General features: G+C 39.5%; 1 protein-coding gene across 2 annotated transcripts in view; it reads right to left on the bottom strand.

Moving 5' to 3' along the window:
- LOC114478533 (TGF-beta receptor type-2-like) overlaps positions 1 to 25,708 on the bottom strand; it is a 62,327-nt gene that overhangs the window by 32,894 nt on the left and 3,725 nt on the right. For both annotated transcript variants that reach the window (XM_028471645.1, XM_028471644.1), the window contains exons 2-3: positions 7,393 to 7,537; positions 6,283 to 6,473 (exon numbers count right to left, since the gene is read on the bottom strand). In XM_028471645.1, coding sequence (XP_028327446.1) covers positions 6,283 to 6,473; positions 7,393 to 7,537 — 336 coding nt within the window. The remainder of the gene's footprint in view (positions 1 to 6,282; positions 6,474 to 7,392; positions 7,538 to 25,708) is intronic.

Consider the following 25,708-nt stretch of genomic DNA (forward strand, 5'->3'; position numbering starts at 1 on the left):
AACGCCTCATGCTCTCCCACATCAAGGACATCACCGACCCCCACCTGGACCCCCTGCAGTTTGCCTATAGATCCAACAGGTCAGTAGACGATGCTGTAAACCTGGCTCTCCACTTCATCCTCCAGCACCTGGACTCCCCAGGCTCCTACGCCAGGATCCTGTTTGTGGACTTCAGCTCTGCTTTCAACACTATAATCCCAGCTCTCCTTCAGGACAAGCTTTCCCAGCTGAACGTGCCAGACTCCACCTGCAGGTGGATCACAGACTTCCTGTCTGACAGGAAGCAGCACGTGAAGCTGGGAAAAACCATCTCTGCTCCCCGGACCATCAGCACTGGATCTCCTCAGGGCTGTGTTCTTTCTCCTCTGCTCTTCTCCCTGTACACCAACAGCTGCACCTCCTCTCACCAGTCGGTCAAACTCCTGAAGTTTGCAGACGACATGACCATCATCGGTCTCATCGCTGATGGAGACGAGTCCGACTACAGGTGGGAGACAGACCGGCTGGTGTCCTGGTGCAGCCAGAACAACCTGGAGCTCAATGCTTTAAAGACAGTGGAGATGATAGCAGACTTCAGGAAGAACCCAGCCCCCCTCACCCCCCTCACCCTGGGAGACTCTACAGTGAGCTCTGTAGAGTACTTCTGCTTCCTGGGGACCATCATCACTCAGGACCTCAAGTGGGAGCTGAACATCAGCTCCCTTATCAAAAAAGCTCAGCAGAGGATGTACTTTCTGCGGCAGCTGAAGAAGTTCAGTCTGCCAACAAAGATGATGGTGAACTTCTACAGCTCCATCATCCAGTCCATCCTCTGCTCCTCCATCACCATCTGGTACGCTGCAGCTACGGCCAAGGACAAGGCCAGACTGCAGCGTATCATCCACTCTGCAGAGAAGGTCATCGGCTGCAATCTGCCCTCCCTCCAGGACCTGTACGCCTCCAGGATTTTGAGGCGTGCAGGAAAGATTGTGGCCGACCCCTCCCACCCCGGTCATAAACTGTTTAAATCTCTCCCTTCTGGTAGGAGGTTTCGGTCCATCAGGACCAGAACCTCCAGACACAAAAACAGCTTCTTTCCCTCTGCCACCATCCACATGAACACACCCCAAGTCACCCACTGAACCCCCCCCACCCGATCACCACCTCCACCAGCTTGATACCTGCTGCACTGTATATATATATTTATATTTATATTTATCCTATTTATCCTTTATTCTCTATCTATCCTTTATTTATCCCTCATCCTTTATATTTATCATTATTATTATTATTATTATTGTTGCTGGGTTGTTCTTTGTTGTGTTGTTTTTATTTCTTTTATTTCTTTTATTTCTTTTTGTTGCTTGTTTTGTGCACCAACCACCAAGTCAAATTCCTTGTACTGTCCTCAAAACTGTACATGGCAAATAAAACATTTCTGATTCTGATTCTGATTCTGATTCTGAGTTTACCAGGGCAGAGACGGAAGGCTAGGATGTTGTAACTCAGTAACCAAACCCGGAGAAAGTGTTGGAGTAAATAATCTGCAAGGGTTTACATATTGGGTAGATTACTACTGAGGCACAGCTGTGATTTAGGTGAATGGAGTGAGCTGGAGAAGAGAGTGGAAAAGTACTGGGAGCAGAAGAGTCACTGAGCTGGAAGACAGCACTGTGACATGGCCATCCTTAACAAAATCATCTTCAAGATATCATTTTGAATCTCTGCAAGTTAGGTCATTGGTGACAACCGTTGTCACCAGGGGGCCCTATGGCGGCAAGGGGGTGCTGCCATAGATCAGAAAGGACATGATTAGCTATTAAAGCTGGTAATTGGTAGACTTTATTTCATTAACCCAGAGCATTGTGTCAGTCAAGAACAAGAAGAGGAAGCGTTGGGTCGGAATAAAGCCACGGTCAACACCCAAAGCCTTAGAGGCTGAAGTATTGGGAGACCCTAAAGTAAAAGCTAAGAGGCCTAGAAAAGCTCTGTGGAACTACTGACTGGCCTATGTGGCCTATAACACTGCAGGGACAAACTGTGCTACATGATTAAATGACATCTCTGGCCAGTGGATACACAACCGGATTTTATTTCTTGTCACAAATAGCACTGCGCCTGTATTTTGCGCCAAAACCCCACCTCAAACTTTTTTTTACACAACCCATTCAAGGTATGTAGTCCTCACCACAGAAAAGTGGAAAAGCCCAGAGAAATCACACTTTCAACCAACCCACTGTGGATTAGCAAAGTCACAGTGTGCCAAGAACTTTGGTAAACCCCACCTCAATTTTAGAAATACTTTTATTAATTAAAAATTTCTATTTTGCATGTCGGAAAATAACAATGTCAGCTGCACTTCCTGTTTGTGCCAGATTTTGTGTTCTCAAAATACCACAACCCAAGGTTGTATTAGGCCAGGGGTGATTATGTTTTGACTGTTTACCTTTACAATCTTTCTGACTTTACAAACAGGGAACACACCTCTTGTTTAGATTAATCCTTTCTTTGCTCTCTTTCTGTCATGGATCTACAAATGTTTCCCCTCTGCTTATTATTTTTTTCTTTTTCCCCTCTATTTTATGTAAGACTTGGACCTGTTGGAGAGATTTCTTCATCAGCCAGTCTGCCATGTGACAAAATGACTTATATTCATACTGATGACAAGCCAAGATTCCAGAGTTTGGGAGGAACTGCAAAAATATGATGTGAAATAAAATAGCACAGCATGGAATAGGCACACAACCAGTTCTGCTTGTCTTCTTTGAGTCTTCCTCTTTGCAATGTTTCCCCTTTTTAACAACATTATTCCCAGTGCCAGAAAAAAAACTTGTCACATGACTTCGAGGAATCAGATGATCTTTGCACAAGTTAAGACAGCACAAGACAGTTCTACCTGCATTTCATCCAACATATTTCATGGCTCAGAACCCGTCAAACACACAAGTCGAGGGTCAAATATAGCCTTGAAATGAATAGCATGTTAGCACTGGTTCAAAGGCTGTAAAGCACACGTGTAACCCATGGAGTCTGAATGGCAGTGTTACTCACGTCAAAATCCTTTTTTACAAGCCTTTAGTTGGAAGCAAATGCATCCATCATGTTTCTTTGATTAGGCCACATCTTTGCCAACAAGTGTTTTATGTTCTTGACATAATGTCTACTAAAATACTGTTAGTTATGGTGAAGGCTGAAATGTGTAACTTGGCATCTGATATTTTTCTTGCATCTATCTATTAAACCATAAACATTAATCCAGTTCAGGTCCACGAGGAACTTGTGTCGAACATTCTGGACAGGATAAGTCTGACGACCTTTGCAGAGAAACACTTCTGCTTTCCTGGAATCAAACCCACTTTTCCACCACCACTAAAGAGCTTTAAGACCAAATTTTGACCACCAAAGAGAACAAAAAACATCCTGTGCATCAGATTTAGGCCCAACAAGGAAGAAGTCCCAGCAGACGCCTTCATTCACGACACATACTATATGTTGAATATTGTCACAACCATGCCCCTTCCAATTCTACTTTGAGCTGTAAAAACTAGTGTCTGGGCTCTAAATGTCTTTATTATCACATTTAGCAGGTGAAGATTATATCTGACCTTTCTGAATCTGAGAGACAGTCGTTCTTCTTCACTGTGAAACAAAGCTCTTTAATCTCTGCTAGTGTCTGTGCTGCTATTGAATTCCCATGTTCATGTCCCACACCATGCAGCAGATCCCACATGTGTGACTCTGAAGCAATAAACAACAACGTGCATGTCATAAGAAAGTAACGCAGAGGGAGAACAATGCCAGGCATTTGCAGAAGAATAAGCTGTGGATGTTGTCCAACAAGCAAACAAGAACTTCATGCTGCATGTGTCCTCAATTGGAGGAAGGAAACGCAACCATGCCCTCAGGGACCCTGCATATGTGTGAGTGCGTGCAAGTTTAGATAGGGACCAGAATGGTCTTTCTTAATGGTTTATTGATGAGAAATATCTGTTCTTAATGGATTAACTAAATTTATTCAATTCAGTGGGTTAAGTTCTACTTCCTAAATTTCCTGTGAAACACACATTTTCATTTGTCCCAGAACTGATAGTAATGACTGCACAGAAGAAGAAAAAAAAAACCACTTCCTAATAATTATACATTAATGTCGGTAAAGGCCCATTAGGGACTTGCAATCAGAGGAAGGAAGGTGTAGGATTTGTCAAAAGGCTGGATGTCTGTGCATATTGAAAGAAACAAAATGAAGTCTTTAAGGTCTGGCTTTTTATTGCTATGATAGATTAATTGAGACAAAGTTGGCCTCTATACCTGCAGACGGTGCTCATTCATGGAAATTCACAGGATAAAAAGCTGTTTTCAAATGACGAGCAACTGATGTCATTTGATCCCATTGTCAGCAATGTTAACTCACTCACCGCCATTGACGTACCTATACGTCATTTCAAATCCGAACGTTCACTGCCATTGTACGTCAATTGTGTTTTTTCACGGGGGTTGCTTGGAAACACTGTGGTGTAGTGACGAACTCCTGCCCTGTAGATGGCAGCAATGCACTTTGGGTTGAGAGATTAGCTGGTGGTTATAACAGCACAGATGGAGGTGAAGCGTTTATGAGGGAGAAAATGGAAAAACAAGTCTAAGATGGTGGATTCAAAGCAGCGCACACTCAGAGCAGAGCATGTGTAGATCTAGATGGACTATTAGGAGTGTGTCGATCGTGTTAGAAAGCCTTCAACAACTGGTGAACAACCCGTGAGACTCAGAGGTTTCATAACGCTGCATTTCATTGTGCAACAAAACATGTTTCTTTACTGTGCAAATGACAACAAACACTTTGAATCTTTGAATCAAAAGCCCAGTCTCAGTGTTAATTTATTGTTTGATAGAAGGAAACCAATGTTAAGATGTTCGAGGTGTCACTAAAGCTAAAAACATTAGCCTCGAAGACAATGTTCTGCTTCAAAAATTGGCATTTTCTGTGAAACCTACTTAAATTTAACTGCTGATTACGTAAGAAAGGAACAAGATAGAAACATTTTTTAATGATGAAATTAGAGAGTCTATTCTTTAAGAATCTGGTTTCAGATTTGACATAGTCATAGTAAAAAATGTTATGTGGGTCTTAAAATATCAGTCAAAATGCTCTAAAATGGTTGGCAGTGAGGGGAGTATATGTTGTGAAAATGGCTGGCAGCCGCAATGAGTTAAAAGACATGTTTACTGAGGGCTGGTCAAAGAGCATGCTTTAAAAATATGCTTAAAGAGTTTCCGTCAGTGCTTGTGCAGCTATCTAAGGAAACCTGTAGACCAGACCAAGCAAATTTAGATCCCAGTTTTTTGGGGGTTTTTTTGCATTTGGCAGGCAGAGGTCTCTACAAACTCTTTAACTAGCTGTTTGGGTAAAGACAGACAGGAAACAGTCTGCGCTCTCCACTGTGGTTTGTCCACAGTGTGGTCGTACACACAGCTGCATGCTACAACCTCACTGAGGAGTCCCCACTGTTGTCTTAGTGAGACGCAAGCAGAGTAATTCCACCTCGTCTTGTAAAACCATGCCAAGCACGGCCGCTACAGTAATGACACCACAATTCTCCTTTGCAGGTGGAGTCAGGGAAAGCTGTGCTATTGAGCAAGCAAGGAATTTATAACCACAATCTTTGTGTTTGACTTCACCACCTGTTCTTGTTCATTTTACTTCATGGTACTTAACGTACACAGACCTGCTCTGCTGCTCGCATTGGTTGAAAAACTAAAAAATCTTAAACTCAAGTGGTTCAACGAGGGATAACCTTAGCTTAAAATACCAAGTTAATTCATAGCATTTAGCCATAACTGTTTACCTCACCATTCGTTTAAGCATGATACACACAAAGATGATCAGGTGTTTTTTCTCCAGTTGTTCCTCCTTCCCGACAAAACACCAGATTAATTTATGTATTATCAGATTATCATCTCAGATGACCCTGTGGTGTGAGGTGTGTTCAGAGTGAATTTGTCCTGATAATCTCAAATTCTCAAACTCTCAAATTCAGCTGCTTCATTGTCATACAACCAAATGTGCACTCAGATTTGTACCCGTTTTCACACGTTGATAAATGAGGGCTATTTTGTTTTTAGATAATGAGACCAGTAACCAGAAGAAACCTCCCTCAGCACAGCGGAGTAAATACAATCTCTGCACAGAAAGACTACACCGCGACCATCAGGGCAGAGAAGGCCTAATACATGCAGACACGCCCACCTCTAAGAGCTAATGGCATGCACAGAAAATACTTGATGTTGGAACTAAACCAAAGCACTCACTAGGATGGAACAGCAGCTCATCGTTGCACTCTTCTTCTGAACAGGAGCAGAAGTGAGCCATCCCACTGGTGGTGTTCTTCTCCTTCATCACACAGGTGGAGCTGTTGTAGTCATCAAGCATCACACCGTAAAGTGGCAGCGAGGGGTCGTGACAAATGGTTTCAATGAAGAAGCCTGTCTCGTTCTTCCTCCTGAGAGACAGACAGAGTTAGAAAGTTAACAGATGTTTATGGTCTGCAGACTCTACTATACTGCATCATTCCGTCTACAGAAGGTCAGAATTAATGCACTGATCAGTAGAAGACATCTTAATCAGGTAGGTTAGTACTAAAGCAGTGGTTCTCAACCTTGGGTTCTCAGGTTGAAGAACAGTCATGCGGAGACAGGGCCATCTTTAAAGGGGAGAGCTTTTTTATTTATTTGAATAATATTCACTGTTATCCAGGAAGTGTATTATTATTTGTGCCGTAGTATATAGTCATATTAAAGATATAAATCCTTGTTATAATCGGAAATAAAATAGGTTAAAAGTGACCAAAAATAGTGGAAACTGTGGTAAAATGGGATTTTAAAAACCAGAACAATTAGAGTGGCCAAAAACTGACAAAAAAAGTGGTAAAAGGGGTTCAAAGTGTCAATACTGGAACACTTAGTTTAAACTGGCAAATAATGGGCATGACAAATTGTGAATGTGGTTAAATTGGCAAAAATAAGCATAAAATATATTGAAAAGAAATTAAAAGTGACAATAACGGGTTAACATGTGCGACATTAGGTGGGAAAAGTGGTGGAAAGGATATATAAGTGTAAAAAATGTTTGAAAAGTGGAAAACGTGCAGAAAAGGCATTGAAATTTGATGGAGAAGTGGCAGAATTGGGAGTAATGTATAGCAAAAATGCATTAAAAGGAGCAAAAATGTGGCAACAAAAAGTGATGAAAATAGGTTAAAACATGGCAAAGTTGGTTTAGGATAAAAGAGTAAAATGGGCTCAGTTTATTAGTTTCTTAACCGCAAATGAGGTCCAAACTCCAAGGTAGAAAAGCCCAGTACTAGAGGACAGGGACACATTTTGTTATTGAATACAGAAAGGATGTTGTTTGGAACATACCAGATGGTTACACAGACATCCGCGTAATGAACACAGGTGGATGAGATGGAGCAGTTGGACATGCAGGTCCCTGTGCCGCTGCAGGAGGACGCCTCCACATCACAGAATTTACAAAGCTCATTCATCCGGAAAAATGGTAAATTATCTGCAGATTACACACAAACAAAGACAAGAAAAAGAAAAGCAAATAATTAAATTGAGTTATTTTATTTTTAAAGTAACTCAGAATCACACGGAGAAAAAGAAATCTGATTGTCTTAGTGTGTGTCACCAAACCATGACCTTGGGAGGCTGGTTTTTTGTCCCCCTAACATCTGGTGGAAAGTTTATGAAGTTAATGAAAAATCACTGCATACCAATGTCTGTCTTTACAGCTTTATTCTAAACTCCAAAAAAGGGATTTGAGCTCCTGTGTGAGCTATGGTTTCCTTTCTGGATTGGACAGTAGCACCGTGTGTGGATTTTACAGGTGCTGTGAGGCCGAAGGCTGGGAGGTCTGAAGTAAAACCTCCATAACTCCCAGCATCCGCCCCAGTTCAGCTTGACTGAGCAACACCCTGGATCCTTTCTTTGTAGCCATGCACCATGTTGATCAACGTTTCCTACGTCGCTAAGAGATACAAAGCGTGTCCAGTTCCAGTTAAACCACAAACAATACCTCAGCACTGAACCATTTTTCATGATATTTTACTCAAACGCAAGTCAATAAATTTAGTTTTTTCAATATGTCATCCAAAATATTTAATTACACAATATATAGGGCAGTGCAGTGGAATATTTTGGCAAAATGTTCGCAAGTTTATAATCTGGAAACAAATTTGAAATGATGGATGGATGGATGGATGGATGGATTAATTGTGTACTAAATGTATTCCGTCTGTTTAAACTTGCACACTCCCAATGATTACAACAGCATTGTCTGCTTTAGACTGCAGCGTCAGACCAATCACAACCACGGAGAAACTGTGTAGAGCAACTTACGTTAACAATTGAGCAATAATTTTTTAAAAATATGAAAAATTTAAATCCATAATCTATACCAAAAATAATGTAGCTATAGATGCAGAAAAAGCAGGAAGAAAAGCACACAAGCAGGAAGCTGCCAACACTGTTAATGCGTAAAGTCGTGAGATTCTACAATATGAATCCATGGGATGATAAACGGACAGCGCTCTGATCAGTTTCACTATATTACAGCACAGACGTGTTTCTATTCAGGTAGTCCTCAATTTATCACACACACACTGGGATGAGAGCGCATTGTTTCACTATATGTTCCCGCTGAGACTGTCAGCATCACAATAGTGTATGAATGAATTAATGACTTTATCCATCCGTGATACGGAGAGCAACCAACACAGGCTTCATCAGCTGACTGTAGATTAGGGATGGGAACCTCTGGGTACCTCACGATACGATACGCGATCCAAAGCTCACGATGAAAAAATGAAAAAATACAATTTTTATTTTATATCTCTGAAAGACAATAAATTGAAAAAGTGTCCTATGAACAGTAACACTATTTTAGTGCAACATTTCTGTAAATAAGTATCTCCAATAGTGTTTCTTTCTTAGCAGTGACACCATTATAGTGCAATATTCCAGTAAACAAAATATTGGTACCTACACATTTTAGTGAAAAAGCAGAAAAGGTTTTGGAAAAAAAAAAAAAAAAACCACCGTGCGAAAAAATATCGCAATATATCGCCATATCAAGATATCGTCACACTCCTACTGTAGATCAGTCCATCAGATGTAAATCTATACTTAAGGCTGTCATTGTTAAATAAAAAGGATTGCATTTATCTATTAAAATTATTTATTTCCTTAAAGCAGCAGTCAGATCTGCACCCACCAGGATCTTCTAACAACGGGCAGGTTGTTTTACAAGAGAACTGATTGGTCAGGAGTCAGGACTTTTGTTCTCGCTCAGATCTTATCCACTTCATAACCAGAGGGGTCTTTCATCAAACCCCAGCTCAGGGTTAACCTGGCTCCATAAGTCAGCTTGTGTGTCAGACTCTCACAAATTGTCAACTTTCTGTGTGTCCATCATGTGACGTCGCACACAAAATAATTAACCAAAAAAAAAAAAAACATGAATGCTTTAATAACAATTTATTAAAAAAAGAGTAATTTATTAAAGTCTTTCACTCCCCTTTAAATTTTCTACAACGCCATCTTTAGCAGCTGTAAACCTGTAATAACTTCGACCAATGGACAAAAAACAAACCTTTTTTTTTAACCAATCACGTCTCCCTGTCTCCCTGCTCGTTCTCCATCCCTCACATGCACAAGCTCACACTGAAAGCTCTTCACCACTGACAGAGTTAAAACAGAGTTTTTTTTTTAACATATATAATGGTAAAGTTTATTGTTTACTTACTGCTGAATGAGACAACAAAGTTTCTACACAATACAAGCGATGAGCTGAGGTTGCTTCTGCAACAGCTGTGCGCATGCATGTGAGTGAGACGGAGCACAGAGGGGAGGGGGGAGGGGGTAAAGGCGGAGCCATTGGGGAGGCTACATTCAAAATCATGCTAGCTTTTGAAAATCGCCTACCCTACCTTTAATATAGATTTTTTTTTTGGTCTGTGGGAGGTGGCCATGAAATTGCGTGGGGTCTTGTTTAAATGAAGGCTTTCTCTGTAGTTTTCTGCTGAACATCCATTTTTCTGTGCAGTATTTGCTGGAAGGAAGGACAACGCATTGGCTTTCTTTCTGCTCTTTCATTATCAAACAGCTGCAGTGATAAAGATCTTGAGGTGTTGCTTGGCGCAAAGAAGATACATTGCTTCTCTTTCACTACCAGTTTGTATTTCTGAAGACCTGTTGAATTTTAGTACATGTCACAATGAAATAACACCCACATTTTGTTGGCACCACATAAAAGCTCAGAAATCATAGTTGCAGGAGTTGTGGTGTGACAGATAACAGGCCCAAACGTCATGCACCAATTAATCTATAGTACGGAGTACACCCAGCCCGAGAAGATAAAATGTCTACAACCAATTCTCTATAGACACAGTCATGCTTCTGATACCTGCTGCTAAATTTTACTTGTGACTAATTTAGAATAAACTACACTGAGAAATAAAATTACTCGCCATCTTTCCTCGAAGCTGTTCAATTTAAAGATCCGGGAAGATGGTAGAGAAAAACCTTACAGCTCATTTTATACACAAGGCGCTTCAATGTGCCTTACAAGATTTAAAGTGAAAACGTTTAACAGTTTAAAAAATAAAAAAGAACACTAACATCAGCAGTAAAAACATTAAATCAACAATAATATGATTAATAATAACCACCTCAGTCATATGCAAGAGAATAAAAGCGCCTTTACCTTGAATTTAAAAATGTACACATGCGATGCTGACTTCAGCTCTGCTACAATTTGTTCCACTTCTTTGCAGCATAACAACTAAAAGCAGTGTCAACATGTTTACTCTGAACTCTGGGCTCCACTATCTGACCTGTGTCCATAGATCTGAGAGACCTGCTGGGTTCATAATTGACTAACATCTCACTGATGTATTCTGGACCAAATCCATTCACAGAATTATACACCAGCAGCAGAATTTTAAAGTCTATTCTGAGGCTGACTGGGAGCCTGTGGAAAAACTAGTAAAACTGGAGTAATGTGTTCTGACTAGGGATGTAACGATTAATCGTAAGGCAGTTAAAAATCGATTCATAGGTATCACGGTTAACATCAATGCTCTGAAAATTGAATCGCAATACTTTTTTAAACAGCAGAGGGCACTATATATCCTTCTCTACTCTTAAGCATTTTCATAAATGATTCCTTACCCCTTTAGCACCGTAAGAATATCTGTAATATAACATAAATATCTGTAAAAGTCAAGTTTTTCTATTAGCGCTGTCTGCTAGCATAGCTTCTCTTCTTCACTGCAAGGATATCTGCATGCCAGCGCCCTCTTCTGGTCCAAACAAATATCTGACGTAAATACATTGCAGACTGTTTTTTTTTTTTTTTTAAAGTCCAATTGTTAAGGCACAAAATACATTTTCAGTTGTAAAAGGAACTATTATGTAGTTTTGCATTGTTTACTATAGAATCAGAATTTAAATTAATAAGATTCTTCTTCATTTGTATTATATCTTTATTTATTTCATTCAAGATATATTTTTAGTGAAATTGCATTGTTTTGAATAGTTTATCAAGGAATTCTTTTGACAATTAAAAATAAAAGGAAAATAGTAAAGTATTTTCTAGTTTTTTTTCCCCCAAAAAAATAAAGGAATATTTGTCTACATTCCCATTTTGTAAAATAAATCATGAGAGAATCGTATCGTGAACCCAGTATCGTGAATCGAATCATATCGGGAGTTGAGTGAATCTTTACATCCCTAGTTCTGACCTCTTTGTTCTGAACCAGCTGTAGTTGTTTGATGCTCTTTTGGGGGACTCCTGTCAGCGACCAGAGGCCAGTCTGCTGGAGGTAAAAACATGGACCAGCTTTTATCAGAAAAGAATACAAAGGTGTCTCCATTCCTCTTAGCCTGTAAATGAAAGGTTTCTAATCAATTCCAACATCTACTTGTGATTAGTCTTTTTACTTCAGACTCTTCTCAGGAGAAAAGATGACTGATGTGACCGGATAGAGACCTCTATCTTACAAAGACAGACAAAACAACTGCAGTCTGAGCTATCATAAAATCTACTGATGTCTGATTGTCTGCAGAGTCTGACTGTGAACCTCGACTAGAGGCGAATCGTACATTTACATGCTTACAGCCCCGCTCACATTCCCTCAAGCTTCTTCAAATCCTTTTTGAGGATCTTTCAAAGATCACTTCCTGTGCTACAGTGTGTGTTTACACGAGGGGGCGTGTGCGTTGGCTGGACACCCGAGCCCAGTCAACACAGGCTGGATTATTCATTTACCAGAAAGCATGGTTAATATATTTTCAAGACACATTCCGTCACACACTGTCTGTTTCAGAGCAGCACAGAGAGTGAGCAATAGAAGAACTGGAACACCCACACGAAACCTCAGAGGCAAATAAAAGCTGCTGATTTAGGGCAGCAAAGTCACACAGAAAGTAGATGAACACCAGAGACAGGGCAGCCTTTAACCAACCCTCCACACTATAGATTCATTATGGTCTGATGCTGATTATAAACTAACGATTCATCCATTAGATCAGTGAATCGATTTATATTCCTACGATCCATTTGCAATATGTGCTCAGCAAGTTGGCCCTCCAGATGACACTATTTGATCTAAAATCATTTTTAAAGGCAGAAATGTTCACAAGTCTTTTATTGCAAGTCCAAGTCAAGTCTTAAGTCTCTAAAAAGTCTTACGTCTCTTCTGGTTGTAATAAGCCTTCTGTCATCTGCTGCTCTCTGGTCTCCTAAGAATACTGCACAGCAATATCTAAGAAATTCAAAGCAATTACTGTATTATCATCACTCCTTTATCTATTAGCATACAGTATCAGTACTTATTAGTTGTTTGTTATATGAGCACTTTAAACAAGCTATTGCAATACCAATCTTTGATTCATGTACTGCAGACTTTGCAGTCAGCGCTCCTTTTGTTGGTACCATCCAGTTTGAAGTTGTTGTAACCAAATGTGATGATAAATGGTACAGCTGCAGGTGTGCCGCCGGTCATCAGCCGAGATACTAGTGCTTGAACCGCGAGGCGCGCACCTGATGCATATTATGGTTACCATGAAAAAAGGAGGGAATCACATTAAGCTCGTCAGATGTTTCAGAGTTAATGCGCCAAACACAATGATTGTTTGTCAAGTGTCTTTATAACATCATGGCTTCCCACAATTGAAAAAGGAAAGACTTGACGAGACTCAGGAGTTCAATCATTCTTACTTTTATTCTTTCCAGTGACAAGAAAGGTGAAAAACCTTTGAATACAATGGAAAAAATTTCAAAATTTTCCATCAAACAAGTTAAGTACAAATAAACACAATTTCAGCTAAGCACATTTAATTAGGTTGAAGTATATTTTAAACTATTATTTTTTACTAAATTAATGCATGTAAGTAATCTGTAAAATTAGGTATTAACCAAACAGAAAACTAGGTCTACTTTTAAAACCTGAAACCATTTTCTTTATGTTTATATCAATTATACATGTGACAATTTCAATTTTAATTTAACAATTTCTCAACAGAAATACTTTTATATTATATTATTTCCATACATAAATTAAATATTTTCACTCTGAATTTTATTAAAGAGAAATTTGCTATATTTTAAATACTAACTTATTTTAGCATTTAGACTCAAATCCGAGTCGCAAACTCGAGTCCCCAACTCTGGTGAAAGGTAATCAATCAATTGTATCGATACAAGGAACTAATGCATTGGATTTAAGCACAGGAGACTCTATATGGATGTGTTTTATAATTGCTTTTATTTCTAAGACGTCACTGCCGTCTCTGTCAGCTGTCTGTGATGTTATGGCATTCGCCAGCAGACCACAAAATGTAGCATGATGGAAAAGTCAGTGTCATGGTCTGAGTTTACCTCCGTACTGAAATTATAACCCTAACCCTAATCCTAACATAATCCAATAAACAAATAAAACACATGTCCGTTCATTTTGAAAACAAAAATAAACCAAAAATGAATAATTTTTTTTAGCAAAAATTAATTTTTCGTGCACATGCACATATACAATCTTAGTACGATGTAAACTCAGACCGTGACACCGGGGAATGAGAAGCAACTTTGGGGTCCAGTGTACAGAAACACTTTGGCTTTTGCACAGACGGAAATATTGTAAAGGAGTCGCTGGCTGTGTCAACCCATCAACTAACAGCAGCCGCAGTACATGTAGCATTACCTCATCAGCGTTAGCTCTACAGAGGCCTCGGGCCTCACAATCATGTTAAAACAAAAATTTAAATGAAGTGCTGTTTGGACTTTATTCAAATAAAATATGAATACATTTGCCATTGAACGTTGTTTACTTGTTTATGTCCAGATTAAATTTAAAAAAGGAGTCCTTTACAAGAAACAGGAATCAAGGAAAGCCCATCTGCACCGTCCAGTGTTCAGGTATTTATCTCACAGTCACGCTGGGTGAATTATTATTTTGGCTAAAAGTAATTACATCTTTTCCCAAGTCATTGAATCATTTGTGATTGAATCATTCGAAATGAACATTATCATTGTTGAATTGAATCATTAAAACAAATCGTTACATCTCTATAAACTACAATACAAAGTTATGAAGTTTGACTATTCTTACTGTTAACTCATTCCTATTACATCCACTTCAATGGTTGAACCGACCATTAGCTCATCCCGGGATCCACTGGAGCGCTCAGAGCTGGGATGCTTCGTTTGATACTTTTGTCTAACATACAGGGCTCAACGTTAACTAGGGGTGTCTCAATCCGATATTAGCCTGAAAACGAATATGATATCGGATTCAAATTTCCGGATTTTCCAATTTTAAAAAAAAAATGTAATATATTTTTTTTTGTATTAATTTTTTATTTATTTTATTCAATTGTAGAATACTGTAGAAATTATGTTGAAGATTAAAAATTATGTAACCAATTGGTTAATAATAAATGGGTCAGTATTTCTCATACCTACTGTTGCTGACTATTGTTCTCTGTTTGAGTAACATCACTTGATCAAACCTTTTCTAACATTCCACTCTACTAAATAAGTCATAAAAGAAAAGAGTAAGAAAAAAAAAGTATGTATGATTCATGCTGATATTGGTATCGGCCGATATGCAATGCTTCAATATCGGTATCATATCGGAAATGAAAAAGATGTATCAGGACATCCCTAACGTTAACACTTTCCACTGGCTACTTAGAGCATCATTATCCCTAGGGAAGGCAAGGCAAGGCAAATTTATTTGTAGAGCGCATTTCATACACAAGGCAACTCAATGTGCTTTACATGATGAAAAAGTACAACAGAAAACAGCTTGAAATTAATAAAAACATTAAAGTCTGCAACAAAACATTTAAAATCATCAGTAAAAAACATTTAAAATCATCAAAAAACACATCAACAACATGGCCAAAAATCTCCCTCTCAATCATACGCAGCAGAGAAAAAAAGTGCCTTTAACTTTTATTTAAAAATGTTCACATGTGATGCTGACTTCAGCTCTGCTGGCAGTTTGTTCCACTTCTTTACAGCATAACAACTAAAACAAAAAAGCAGCATCACCATGTTTGCTGTGAGCTCTGGGCTCCACTATCTGACCTGTCTCCATAGATCTGAGAGACCTGCTGGGTTCATACCTGACTAACATCTCACTGATGTATTCTGGACCAAACCCATTCACAGATTTGTACACCAGCAGCAGAACTTTAAAGTCTATTCTGAGGTTGACTGGGATTCAGTGTAAAGATTTTAAAACTGGAGGAGTGTGTTCTGACCTCTGTGTTCTGGTTAAGACCCAAGCTGCAGGGTTCTGAACCAGCTGTAACTGTTTGATGCTCTTTTGGGGGATTCCTGTCAGAAGACCATTACAACAGTCCAGTCTGCTGGAGATAAAAGCATGGACCAGTTTCTCCTGATCTTTCTGAGTCATTAAACCTTTCACTCTGGAGATGGCAGAAGCTGTTTTTGTGATAGATTTGATCTGACTGCTGAATGTCAGATCTGAGTCAATCAGAACACCAAGGTTTTTGACTTGGTCTTTAGCTTTTAAACATCAAGACTCAAGGTACTCGCTGACAGCTGTCCTCTTTTCCTTGTTACCAAAGACAATCACCTCCATCTTGTCATAATTTAGTTGAAGGAAGTTTTCACTCATCCAGCAGTTTACTTTTTCTAAGCAGTCACACAACACCTCCATGGGACCATAGTCATCTGATAGATTGTTGTGTATCATCTGTGTAGCTCTAATAATCAACCTTACAGTTTTGCAAAATTTGTCCTAAAGGAAGCATATAAAGGTTAAACAGAAGAGGTCCAAGAACAGAGCCCTGGGGAACCCCACAGGACATTGGTAATCTGTCAGACTCAAAGTTTCCAATGCTTACAAAATAACTTCGCATCTCCAAGTATGACTTAAACCATTGCATTACTTTTCCATTTAGTCCAACCCATGTTTGCAATCTGTGAAGCAAAACTGTATGATCTACAGTGTAAAATGCAGCACTTAGATCCAATAGGATGACAAACATTCCCACCTGGCAAGTCCACGTCAAAGTAGTTTTGTTCACTAACCAATCCCACCAGCTCCATTAGTTTTGAAGTTAGCCGCTATTCGGTAGCATCGTCCTGCTCCAATCCATTTAAAACAAACCTCATTAGTCAATTCCTAATTCTAACTTAATGTATCAACTTCTGTACATGTAGCGCTAAATTAAAGAAATCGTGGTCAGTGGTTTTGTGTGTGCTGCGATTATAGAAGTAAAAACATAAGTGACCTCAGTCTGTCACTGGAAAAGCAGATGAGGAAAATGTTAAAAATCATAATTTGTACACTTCATTGCTCTGAAAGGGATGTGACCAAATCTGGCTTTATTTGTGCTCCAGGTTTCCAAGGAGGAAATCCCTGCTTCTGTCAGTAACTCCCACTAATGACCAATGAACAAACTTAATAATAACTTTTGTGGCAGCAAAAGCACAAATGTCAAACATCGCTTTTATGCGCTCCAGTGCAACCAATGCAAACACGACTAAACATAAAATCTACAACACAGGGTTATCTTCATGTGTAAATTCAGTGGTGTTAAAAGTCGTTTTTGAATGTAGAGTAACTCCAACAAATACGTGACAGCATAAAGGAATTAATAATGATAATTCTTTTTTTTTAAAAACGCCTTCCAGGCCACCTAAGGACACTTTACAGTAAAAACAGAATAATAAAACAGAATAATACAAACAGCGCAATACATTAAAACAGTACAAAGAACACAAAAGAAAAGCAATGTACAGTAGGTGAAATAGGGATGAGAATTTACAGAAAGTGGGCTGATTGGAAGAGATGGGTTTTGAGTATGGATTTGAAGAGGGGTGAGGAGTCAATGATTTTGATGTCAGGGGGGAGGGAGTTCCAGAGTTTGGGAGCAGAGTGACTGAAAGCTCTGCTCCCCATGGTAGTGATCTGAGCAGTAGATACAATGAGGTGGATGGAGGATGAAGACCTGAGGGAGCGAGAGGAAGTGATGATATGAAGGAGGTCAGACAGGTAGTGGGGGCAAGGTTGTGTGAAAGTGTACAGAAGGATTTTTAAATGTATTCTGAATTTGATGAGGAGCCAATGGAGCTGCTGAAGGACAGGGAGATGTGGTCAGAGAAGGGGGTTCCGGTTATGATACGGGCTGCAGAGTTCTGAACCAGTTGGAGTTTATGGAGGGATTTGTGAGAAACACCGAAAAGGAGTGAGTTACAAATATCGATGCATGAAGTGACGAGGCTGTGAACCAGAATGGCAGTGGAGTGAGGAGTGAGAGAGGGGCGGAGACAGTTGATGTTGCGTAGGTGGAAGTATGCATGTACCTGGGTGAGATTACGCAAAAAAATGCCTACTTTCTTTACTACCAACAAGAATGTAGGTTAATGATTACAGATGTTATTTAAGTCAGATGACTCATTACTGTTTATGATGAGCACACATTCTAGTTCATAACTAAAGAGCTCAAACAACAAAGGTGCATAAATCCAAGTGATAAACGTCACTGAATCTGTCAAGCACCAATACAACAACATAACTTCATGTGACAGGAAACAGGAGCCTCTCTTCTTCTGCTTGGAGAGCTGTCACTGAAATGAATGGAGACAACTGGCAGGAGGCGGCTTACAGCTACATAACTGCCTCAGCAGGCGACTCCACTCCCCCCTTTGGTCCGGAAAGTTATCACCCACATCTTTTAATCTAATCTCCTTCCAACTCAACTCCACTCTTCCCATTGCCACTTGTTTTTATCCAACTATTGATCTTTCTTATGGGCCAGTAGTGCTCTACTAGACTCCTGGGATTTCATGCTAGTACTGGTTTTAATCCCAGTTATTTCTTAACTTTTTACAAACTAACCTATTTAAGCAATTCTTAAACCAACCCAAACACACTTTAAGTCGAAAAAGGTTCAAATAGTTGAGGTTTGAACACATTACCAAGGTTATAGGTACGATCTCCAAAAATTGTGCTATTACAGAGATGGGAAGAACTGATAAATTAATAACGTCAGTGGAGATATCAATGATAAAAAACGTGGATGTGTATCAAAGAACTGAAAAACTGGGTCTTTTTTCTCTTTTAATGACCATCTGCAATACCTATGTGTTACATTGAAATATTTTACAACCTGAAAGTATCATGTATCCATGTCTGCTGAGGCCTATCCCAGCTCACATCGTACACCCAACACAAAGAACCATGTCCACTCCTAAAGAAACAGGAAGGCTTTCCAATGTGACGTTAAAACAGGACCGTCTTCTGATTGGACTCAGCTCAAAAGTTGTTGTGTAAATAGGTCCTAAGAGTGTGAAAATAAAGACTAAAAACAAGCCATCAGACTACTGAACCAAAAACTCTCGTGGGTCGTAGGCAGTGCTCTAGGCTATATACTTTTGTACTTTAATTTTGCTGACATTTGTAGACACACCCTTTAGTAGAGGGATTTATTTTTATTACAAGGTATTTATGTGTATAAGTTTAACAGACTATACTAAACTAAACTATATCTATCACTGTATTTTTATTTCTGATAAGCTCCTATTTTGTGTTACTTAAATTGGTTCAGTTCAGTTTAAACCATGTTGTTATCTTTAAGGAATATAAAATGTAATTTCCGCCTGGGATAAAGAAAGTATTTCTGATTCTGATTCTGAAACTCCATAGCCCCTACAATACATGTTTTAGGACAGTGGGAGTAAGTGGGGAGCACATGCAAACTCCTCACAGAGTGCTAATCCCTGAAGATTATGATTACATACTTGCAACTCGCTGCAGATCTAGAAAAACATTTGAAAAGTTGTTTTCAAATGTTCATTTTCTTTCTTTCAGGAAGAAAATGAGCTGAATCAAAGCCCAAATGTGTTTTGGTAAAATAGTGACATATGCTGACAAAAATGGGTTTAAAGTTTCTGTTTTGTAGCAGAAAAAGTTAAAAGCCACCAGCCTCAGGAACTTTTATACATAGTGAGAAATTTTGAACGGGATTATGGGCAGAATTTGACATGTTGGTTCATTTGTGAAACTTTTTAGACATTCAGTCACAGATTTTCCCGTGAAAAATAGTATGTGAACGTGTAATATTGTCCTGAAACATGAATTTAAGGGCATATCTGTGTCATGTTGGAGCCTGATTTTAAATAAAAAGAGAGAAAAAAACACATTGCTTTATCCCTTTCAGAACATGAATTTAGTTTTTTTGTCTGTCCATTTTTTTTTGATCACAGAATATTGGAGACACTACATTTGTTATATTCTTATGTATGCTGTTTTCTTTTAATGAATTGTATATTTAATAATTATTTTAGTGGTATTAATGGTATTTTCTGATAATTAAGTTTTGTCATTGTCATTCCTTTGTCATTATGGTTTGATCATTATTAAAACAACAGTTGGGGAATTACCTGTGTAACTAAAATATAAATGGGAAAACGTTTTCCTATTACAGGAAGTAAATTAAAAAAACAAATTTTCATATTTAATATTTAAATTTGACAGAACAAAAATGTGTACCTATGAAGTCTAAAAGGGTTTTACCTGAAAACCCAACATAAAAGCACAATAAAAGCACAGAGAATAAACTTAAACTGATCATCTTCACGTTGAGACACCACAAAGCAGCTTAAAAATACGTGCAGCAATGATAATGAGTCTCTTTTCAGATCGAACCCTTGGCCTTCATACAAAGGTTGAGAAACATGAGCACTCAGTGGCCTTTGCCCCGACACCATGGATAGGAAAGAAGACAAAACCTTGCAGACAGCCAGCCAAGCGGATTGTTATTGGAATCAATTCAAAGCAGAAAAAGAGGAGATTAGAAAACCAGTGACACTGCTGAGTGGATGAGCAGAAGAGTAGGATGCTCTAACACTGGGAGAGAAGCAGAAAACCTTCAAACGGATCTGCCGTGTGTGTTTGCGTGTTAGTGTGTGCATTAGTCAAAGGGCGAGTTTGTATGTCTTCATGTGCATGTGTATCTATTTGTGACACACATTGTAGCTGGACCACACAGTCCTTCTGGTATGTGGGATTTCCAGGTTCAAAATAGGCCTCGCTGTAGCAGGAGGGCAGAAACAAGCAGCAGAAACAGAAGCGGGTGAATTGCTGAACGCTTTATACCACCAACTATTTACATCTTGCAATTTTTTAAAATTACAAATTTCCCAAAATGTGATGGCAATTTTTTTCCTAGGGCTGGCCAATACGGTGTTTTTTAAATAACTCAATATTTTCAAACTATATCATGATATACAATATATATATCTCAATATTTTGCCCTTGCCTTGAGATGATGCATTGATGCATAAAATGGAACCAGAATGGCAATACTTAATATATATTATTGTTTTCTCTGTGATGTCATTGGGTTTTCCCATAACTATTAGTTATGGGAAAATTAGTTTCTATTAGTTTCTTTTTTCACAGACAAACCCATAAAATAAGGTAAGTCAGTTGAAGCCACATGCCAAATGTCACACAGGGACCTTTATTAACATAAATGTAGAGTACAATATCAACATTTATAAAACAAATTGTGCACATTTTAAAAACAACTTCAGCTGACCACAGTGCTGTACAGTTTTTATCTTTATTATTATAATTAACTATCAATTATTTATTTATTATTACTGAAAATTGTGAATTTATTAGATACAGTAGTCCCTCGTTTATAGTGGGGGGTACGTTCTAAAAAATAACCACCAATAGGCGAAATCCACGAAGTAGTCAACTTTGTTTTTTTATTTTTTTTTTACAATTATTATACATGTTTTTAGCGGTAAAACCCCTCCCCACACACTTTATACACTTTTTTAAGACAGAAGTCGACATTGTGGGTTTTGTGGGTTTACGTTCAGAGCACAACTTCTGCTTCACTCCTAAAAGCCTCTGGTGCAGGTAATAAGTATTATGACTGCATTCACATTTGTAAAGGCTCCGGTACAAAGGCATGTTTAGCTGATGGTGTGATAGCTGAACTGGTGATCAGTTTACCTGGTGGCACATCACAGCAGAAGCTAATCCAATCACACTGTGTGTGGGATTTTGTGTAAAAGGTGAGGGTGCTTTGCCAGTTGGCGGTATTAGTCCTGCACTCAGTTCGAATGGGCGAAGGACAGGTGATACTTTTATCACCTTGGTTTGATTCGGTTTGCGTTCAGAGCACAACTTCTGAGCCTCTTTAAACAGCCTCTGGTGCAGTTACATGAGCTAACCACTTGAGGGTGCTGTCACTGGAGTAGAGACTTCTCTAGACAGAAAAAGAGACTCTCATCAATGAGTCAAAGCGTAAGAGTGCTGAGAAAATTCTGCCTTGTCCGTTTGTTCCTTCACAACATTTAACAATGGAGCAGCACCAAGTTGCTGTGCTTTTGGTGGTTTTAAAGTCTGGTTCTGGACCGCTGCTGGTTCTACTGATCACCCATAAAGCCATGATTACGATACTTCCTGTATTTGAGCCGCTCCAAGTGTGGTTGTGTTCATGGCGCTCCAAATAGCTTCGATTGGAAACGCTCCGAGACGACAGAAACAATTGCTCTAGAATTTGCCTGTTTGATTCGCTCTAGACTTCGTTTGCCTGTTCACACCGCCCAAACTAGGCGGAGTATCTGAGCAAATTAATCCTAGAATAAGACATTAATATCATAGACAAACATTAGGTCCCAAACTGGGCGGAGAACAGATGATGATTGTATCACCTTGATATGGTTTGGTTTGTGTTCACAGCACACCTTTTGGTCCACTCCAAAGTGACAGAAAAACTGACTGCTTTACTCACTCCTCCTCTGGGTGTCACAGCTCATTGTGTCTGCAGGCAGTGCTCAGGGAAAAACTTCCCACGGAGTTTTTTCAAACAGTCACACGCCTGCCCAATTCACCTGCAATTTGTCTACGTATGAGCCGTTTTTAATGTGTTTTTAAAAAAGTTCCTTGCACTGCAGTACTGTAGCTGTCAGTGAGCTCTCTGTCAGTGCGTCTTTGAGCAAGGACTGAGCTGCCTGTGAATGCAGTGAGATGGGGGCGGAGCTCAGGGTGACCACCGCTGCTCATTAAAAAGGTCCATGAAACAATCCATGTTTTTATCTGCAAAAGTCTCCAATAACAGCAGAAAAAGTTGCTAAATCTGTCGCTCAGCACTTTGTGTGATATAGCTTTCCTGGAGGAGTGTGAAAATTCAGTGAATATAGCCATAAAATCGCTAAACACCGCATGCCTCCCATGATTGGCATCCATCAGGGACATGCTATTAACCTATCGCTAAAATTAGTAACACCATCACTATCGCTGGGTGATTTTTTTTATATCCAATAAAAAGTAATAATAATCAAAACATGACAATACATGGAAAACCATGCCATGCTTAACAAAATGGGTGGACTCTAAAAATATTAACCAAAATTACTGAAAAGTTAAAAATGTAAGAACAAAATATTCTTTGGGAAAAAAAAATAATGAAACTGGAAACTTGGTCTTTGGTCTTTGGCATGTGAGGTTTTCCTGGTGAAAGCATCGTCTCTTTTACACAAGAACAAAAAATGGCATTTTTTGATTGGGTAAAAATAATCACTTGACAAAAATATTTTTAATCACCATATGAATTTCCTTAGAAATCACCACTTTGTGATATTTATTTACAACAACTGGATTAAATAAAGGTAGCATGGACATTCCATGACCACTTTTACTTACTTTCTTCCTTAAATGCAGTCAGTATACACAGGTAGCAATAACTACTACTGGGTTCTCACCAGGAATTTTTCACAGCATAGGGCGTTCGCGCAGTGCGTGAGTGAGAGCCGCAGGCGTAGAACATTTTGAAATGTATAACTCTCTGAGGTCCAAATTAGTAGAGCTTTAATCCGGCCGAAAATAGAAGACCTGACCCAAGAGAGCACGGTTTGAACCTGTCCAACTCTAATGAAGCCGATGTTTCTTTAAACCTGAACGCGTTTCAACCAGACGGTATTTACATCCACACGCATGCATGTAGAATGATCCGTTGTGAGTTATAAACATAACGAGCACGTGATGCTACACGCTTCGTCTGGTTGAAGCACACTGTTTATATCGGACGGTGATTACGGAGGATGCACACAAGCAACATCAGGGGCAGCTAAGTGGCGACAGGGGTCCTCAGGTAAAGACAGGGCCATCTGAACAAATCTCTTGTACTAAATAGATGTATGTGTTTCAAGGTTATTCATATTAAAAAGAGAATTAAAACAACCCATGCATACCTGGAAGTCCCTTTTCTGTCCAAGTGTGCAACAATTATTACGACGGTACCGATTCAAAATAGAAAAAACAACAAGAAAACCCCCAACGTCGGGGGCCTTACGCTAAGCGGTGCTGGCCAGAACCCTGCATGATGAAAATTACCTAAACATGTGTCTGTAGGAGAAAGTGGGCTTTGGATTAGTGGAACATCCATACCCTCTTTTTTCCCCACACCTTCTAAAACATCAGAGAAGATGCTGAAGCTTCCTCGGAACCCAAGACACTCTGACTAACACAACTTCATGAAAATAATGTAAATATGTTTGCTAAGGTGAAAATCCCCAGCAGATAGTGTTCTATATGCAGGAGACTCCCACACCTTGTTATGTCTGCATCCACACAAGTCGTGCTCTCACATACCTTCTTCCTTATTGCATCTTAACAACGTCCTGCCACTATATACCGGGATCGCAGTGCATAGACATACATTTTAAAATCTCCAATGAAAGTCTACATTTTTTCTCCCAGCCTTTTACTGGGTATTAACCAGCAGTGGGAAGAAGCCTTGGTTTATAAAAATAGGAGTTTTTCCAAACAGAGAGGTGGAAAGTGGCCAAGTCCGTTAAAGAAGAACGGTTACCAGGTGGGTGAAGTTGTTCCGCCGCATTACAAGACACAAAACAACAATCAATCAATCAATCAATCTTTATTTGTATAGCGCCAAATCATAACCAATGGTATCTCAAGGCACTTTACAGTAGAGCAGTCTTAAGGACGGACTCTTCATTTTATGGATACACACATATGCATATATACGTATATACACATACATATGTATCCCACACCCAACATGAATTCATCATGGCGGCAAGGAAAACCTTCTGTTAAGCAGCAGGAACCTTGTGTGGATCCCATTCCTATGATGAACAGCCATCCACGTTATGCTGTGTTGGGTGTGTGCAGAGAAAAGGGTGGAGACAGAGCCGCTGAGACTCTGTAACTCCACACTGAGGATCCCACGGACCTGCAAGACAAAAGCCAGAAGGAGTACAGGAGCAAACACACAAGGGAGTAAGCAGACATAGAGGGAGTGTTTGAAAGAGGAATGGGACCCTCTCCGGTCCCTCTCTAACCTAAATGACCTCTCTCTTAACGCCCTCTCCAACCTCTCTCCAACCGAGCATGCCAGACCCCCCCCCCCGGCAGTCTATGCCTATTGCATCTTAATTATGAGCTATGAGCTGGTTCCTAACTAAAAGCTTTATCAAAGAGGAATGTTTTGAGCCTAACCTTAAAGGTAGAGAGGGTGTCTGCCCCCCGAACCGTGGTTGGTAGATGGTTCCAGAGAAGTGGGGCCTGATAACTGAAAGCTCTTCCTCCTATACTACTTTTAGAGATGAATGGAACAACGAGTAGTCCAGCATTTTGAGAGCGTAGTGTTCTGGGGGGATTGTATGGCACTACAAGCTCCTTGAGATAGACTGGTGCCTGTCCATTTAGGGCTTTATAAGTGAGAAGAAGAATCTTGAATTCTATTCTATATTTTATGGGAAGCCAATGCAGAGAGGCTAATACAGGAGTAATGTGATCTCTTCTCCTAGTTTTAGTCAGTACACGTGCTGCAGCATTTTGAACCAGCTGAAGTGTCTTAAGCGACTTGCTCGGGCAGCCTGCTAAAAGAGAATTACAATAATCCAGTCTAGAGGTAACAAAAGCATGGACTAGTTCAAGAAGAATAGAACAAGAGTTCAAGACTGAGACATGTTGGGCTGGCAGTTCCAACACACACACACATAGTGATACAATCAGTGACTCACAGGACTTTCCATCTGCTGCAGTGCTGCTGCTATGAAACCTCAGTTTGTTTTTAGGGTAAACCCTGAGGATCTGCATGAAGCCACATTAACAGTGCATCAGGGGGGTGCGACGAGATCTCGCCATAT

Source organism: Gouania willdenowi, chromosome 16 (genome assembly GCF_900634775.1).
Source record: "Gouania willdenowi chromosome 16, fGouWil2.1, whole genome shotgun sequence".
Taxonomy (NCBI): Eukaryota; Metazoa; Chordata; class Actinopteri; order Blenniiformes; family Gobiesocidae; genus Gouania; species Gouania willdenowi.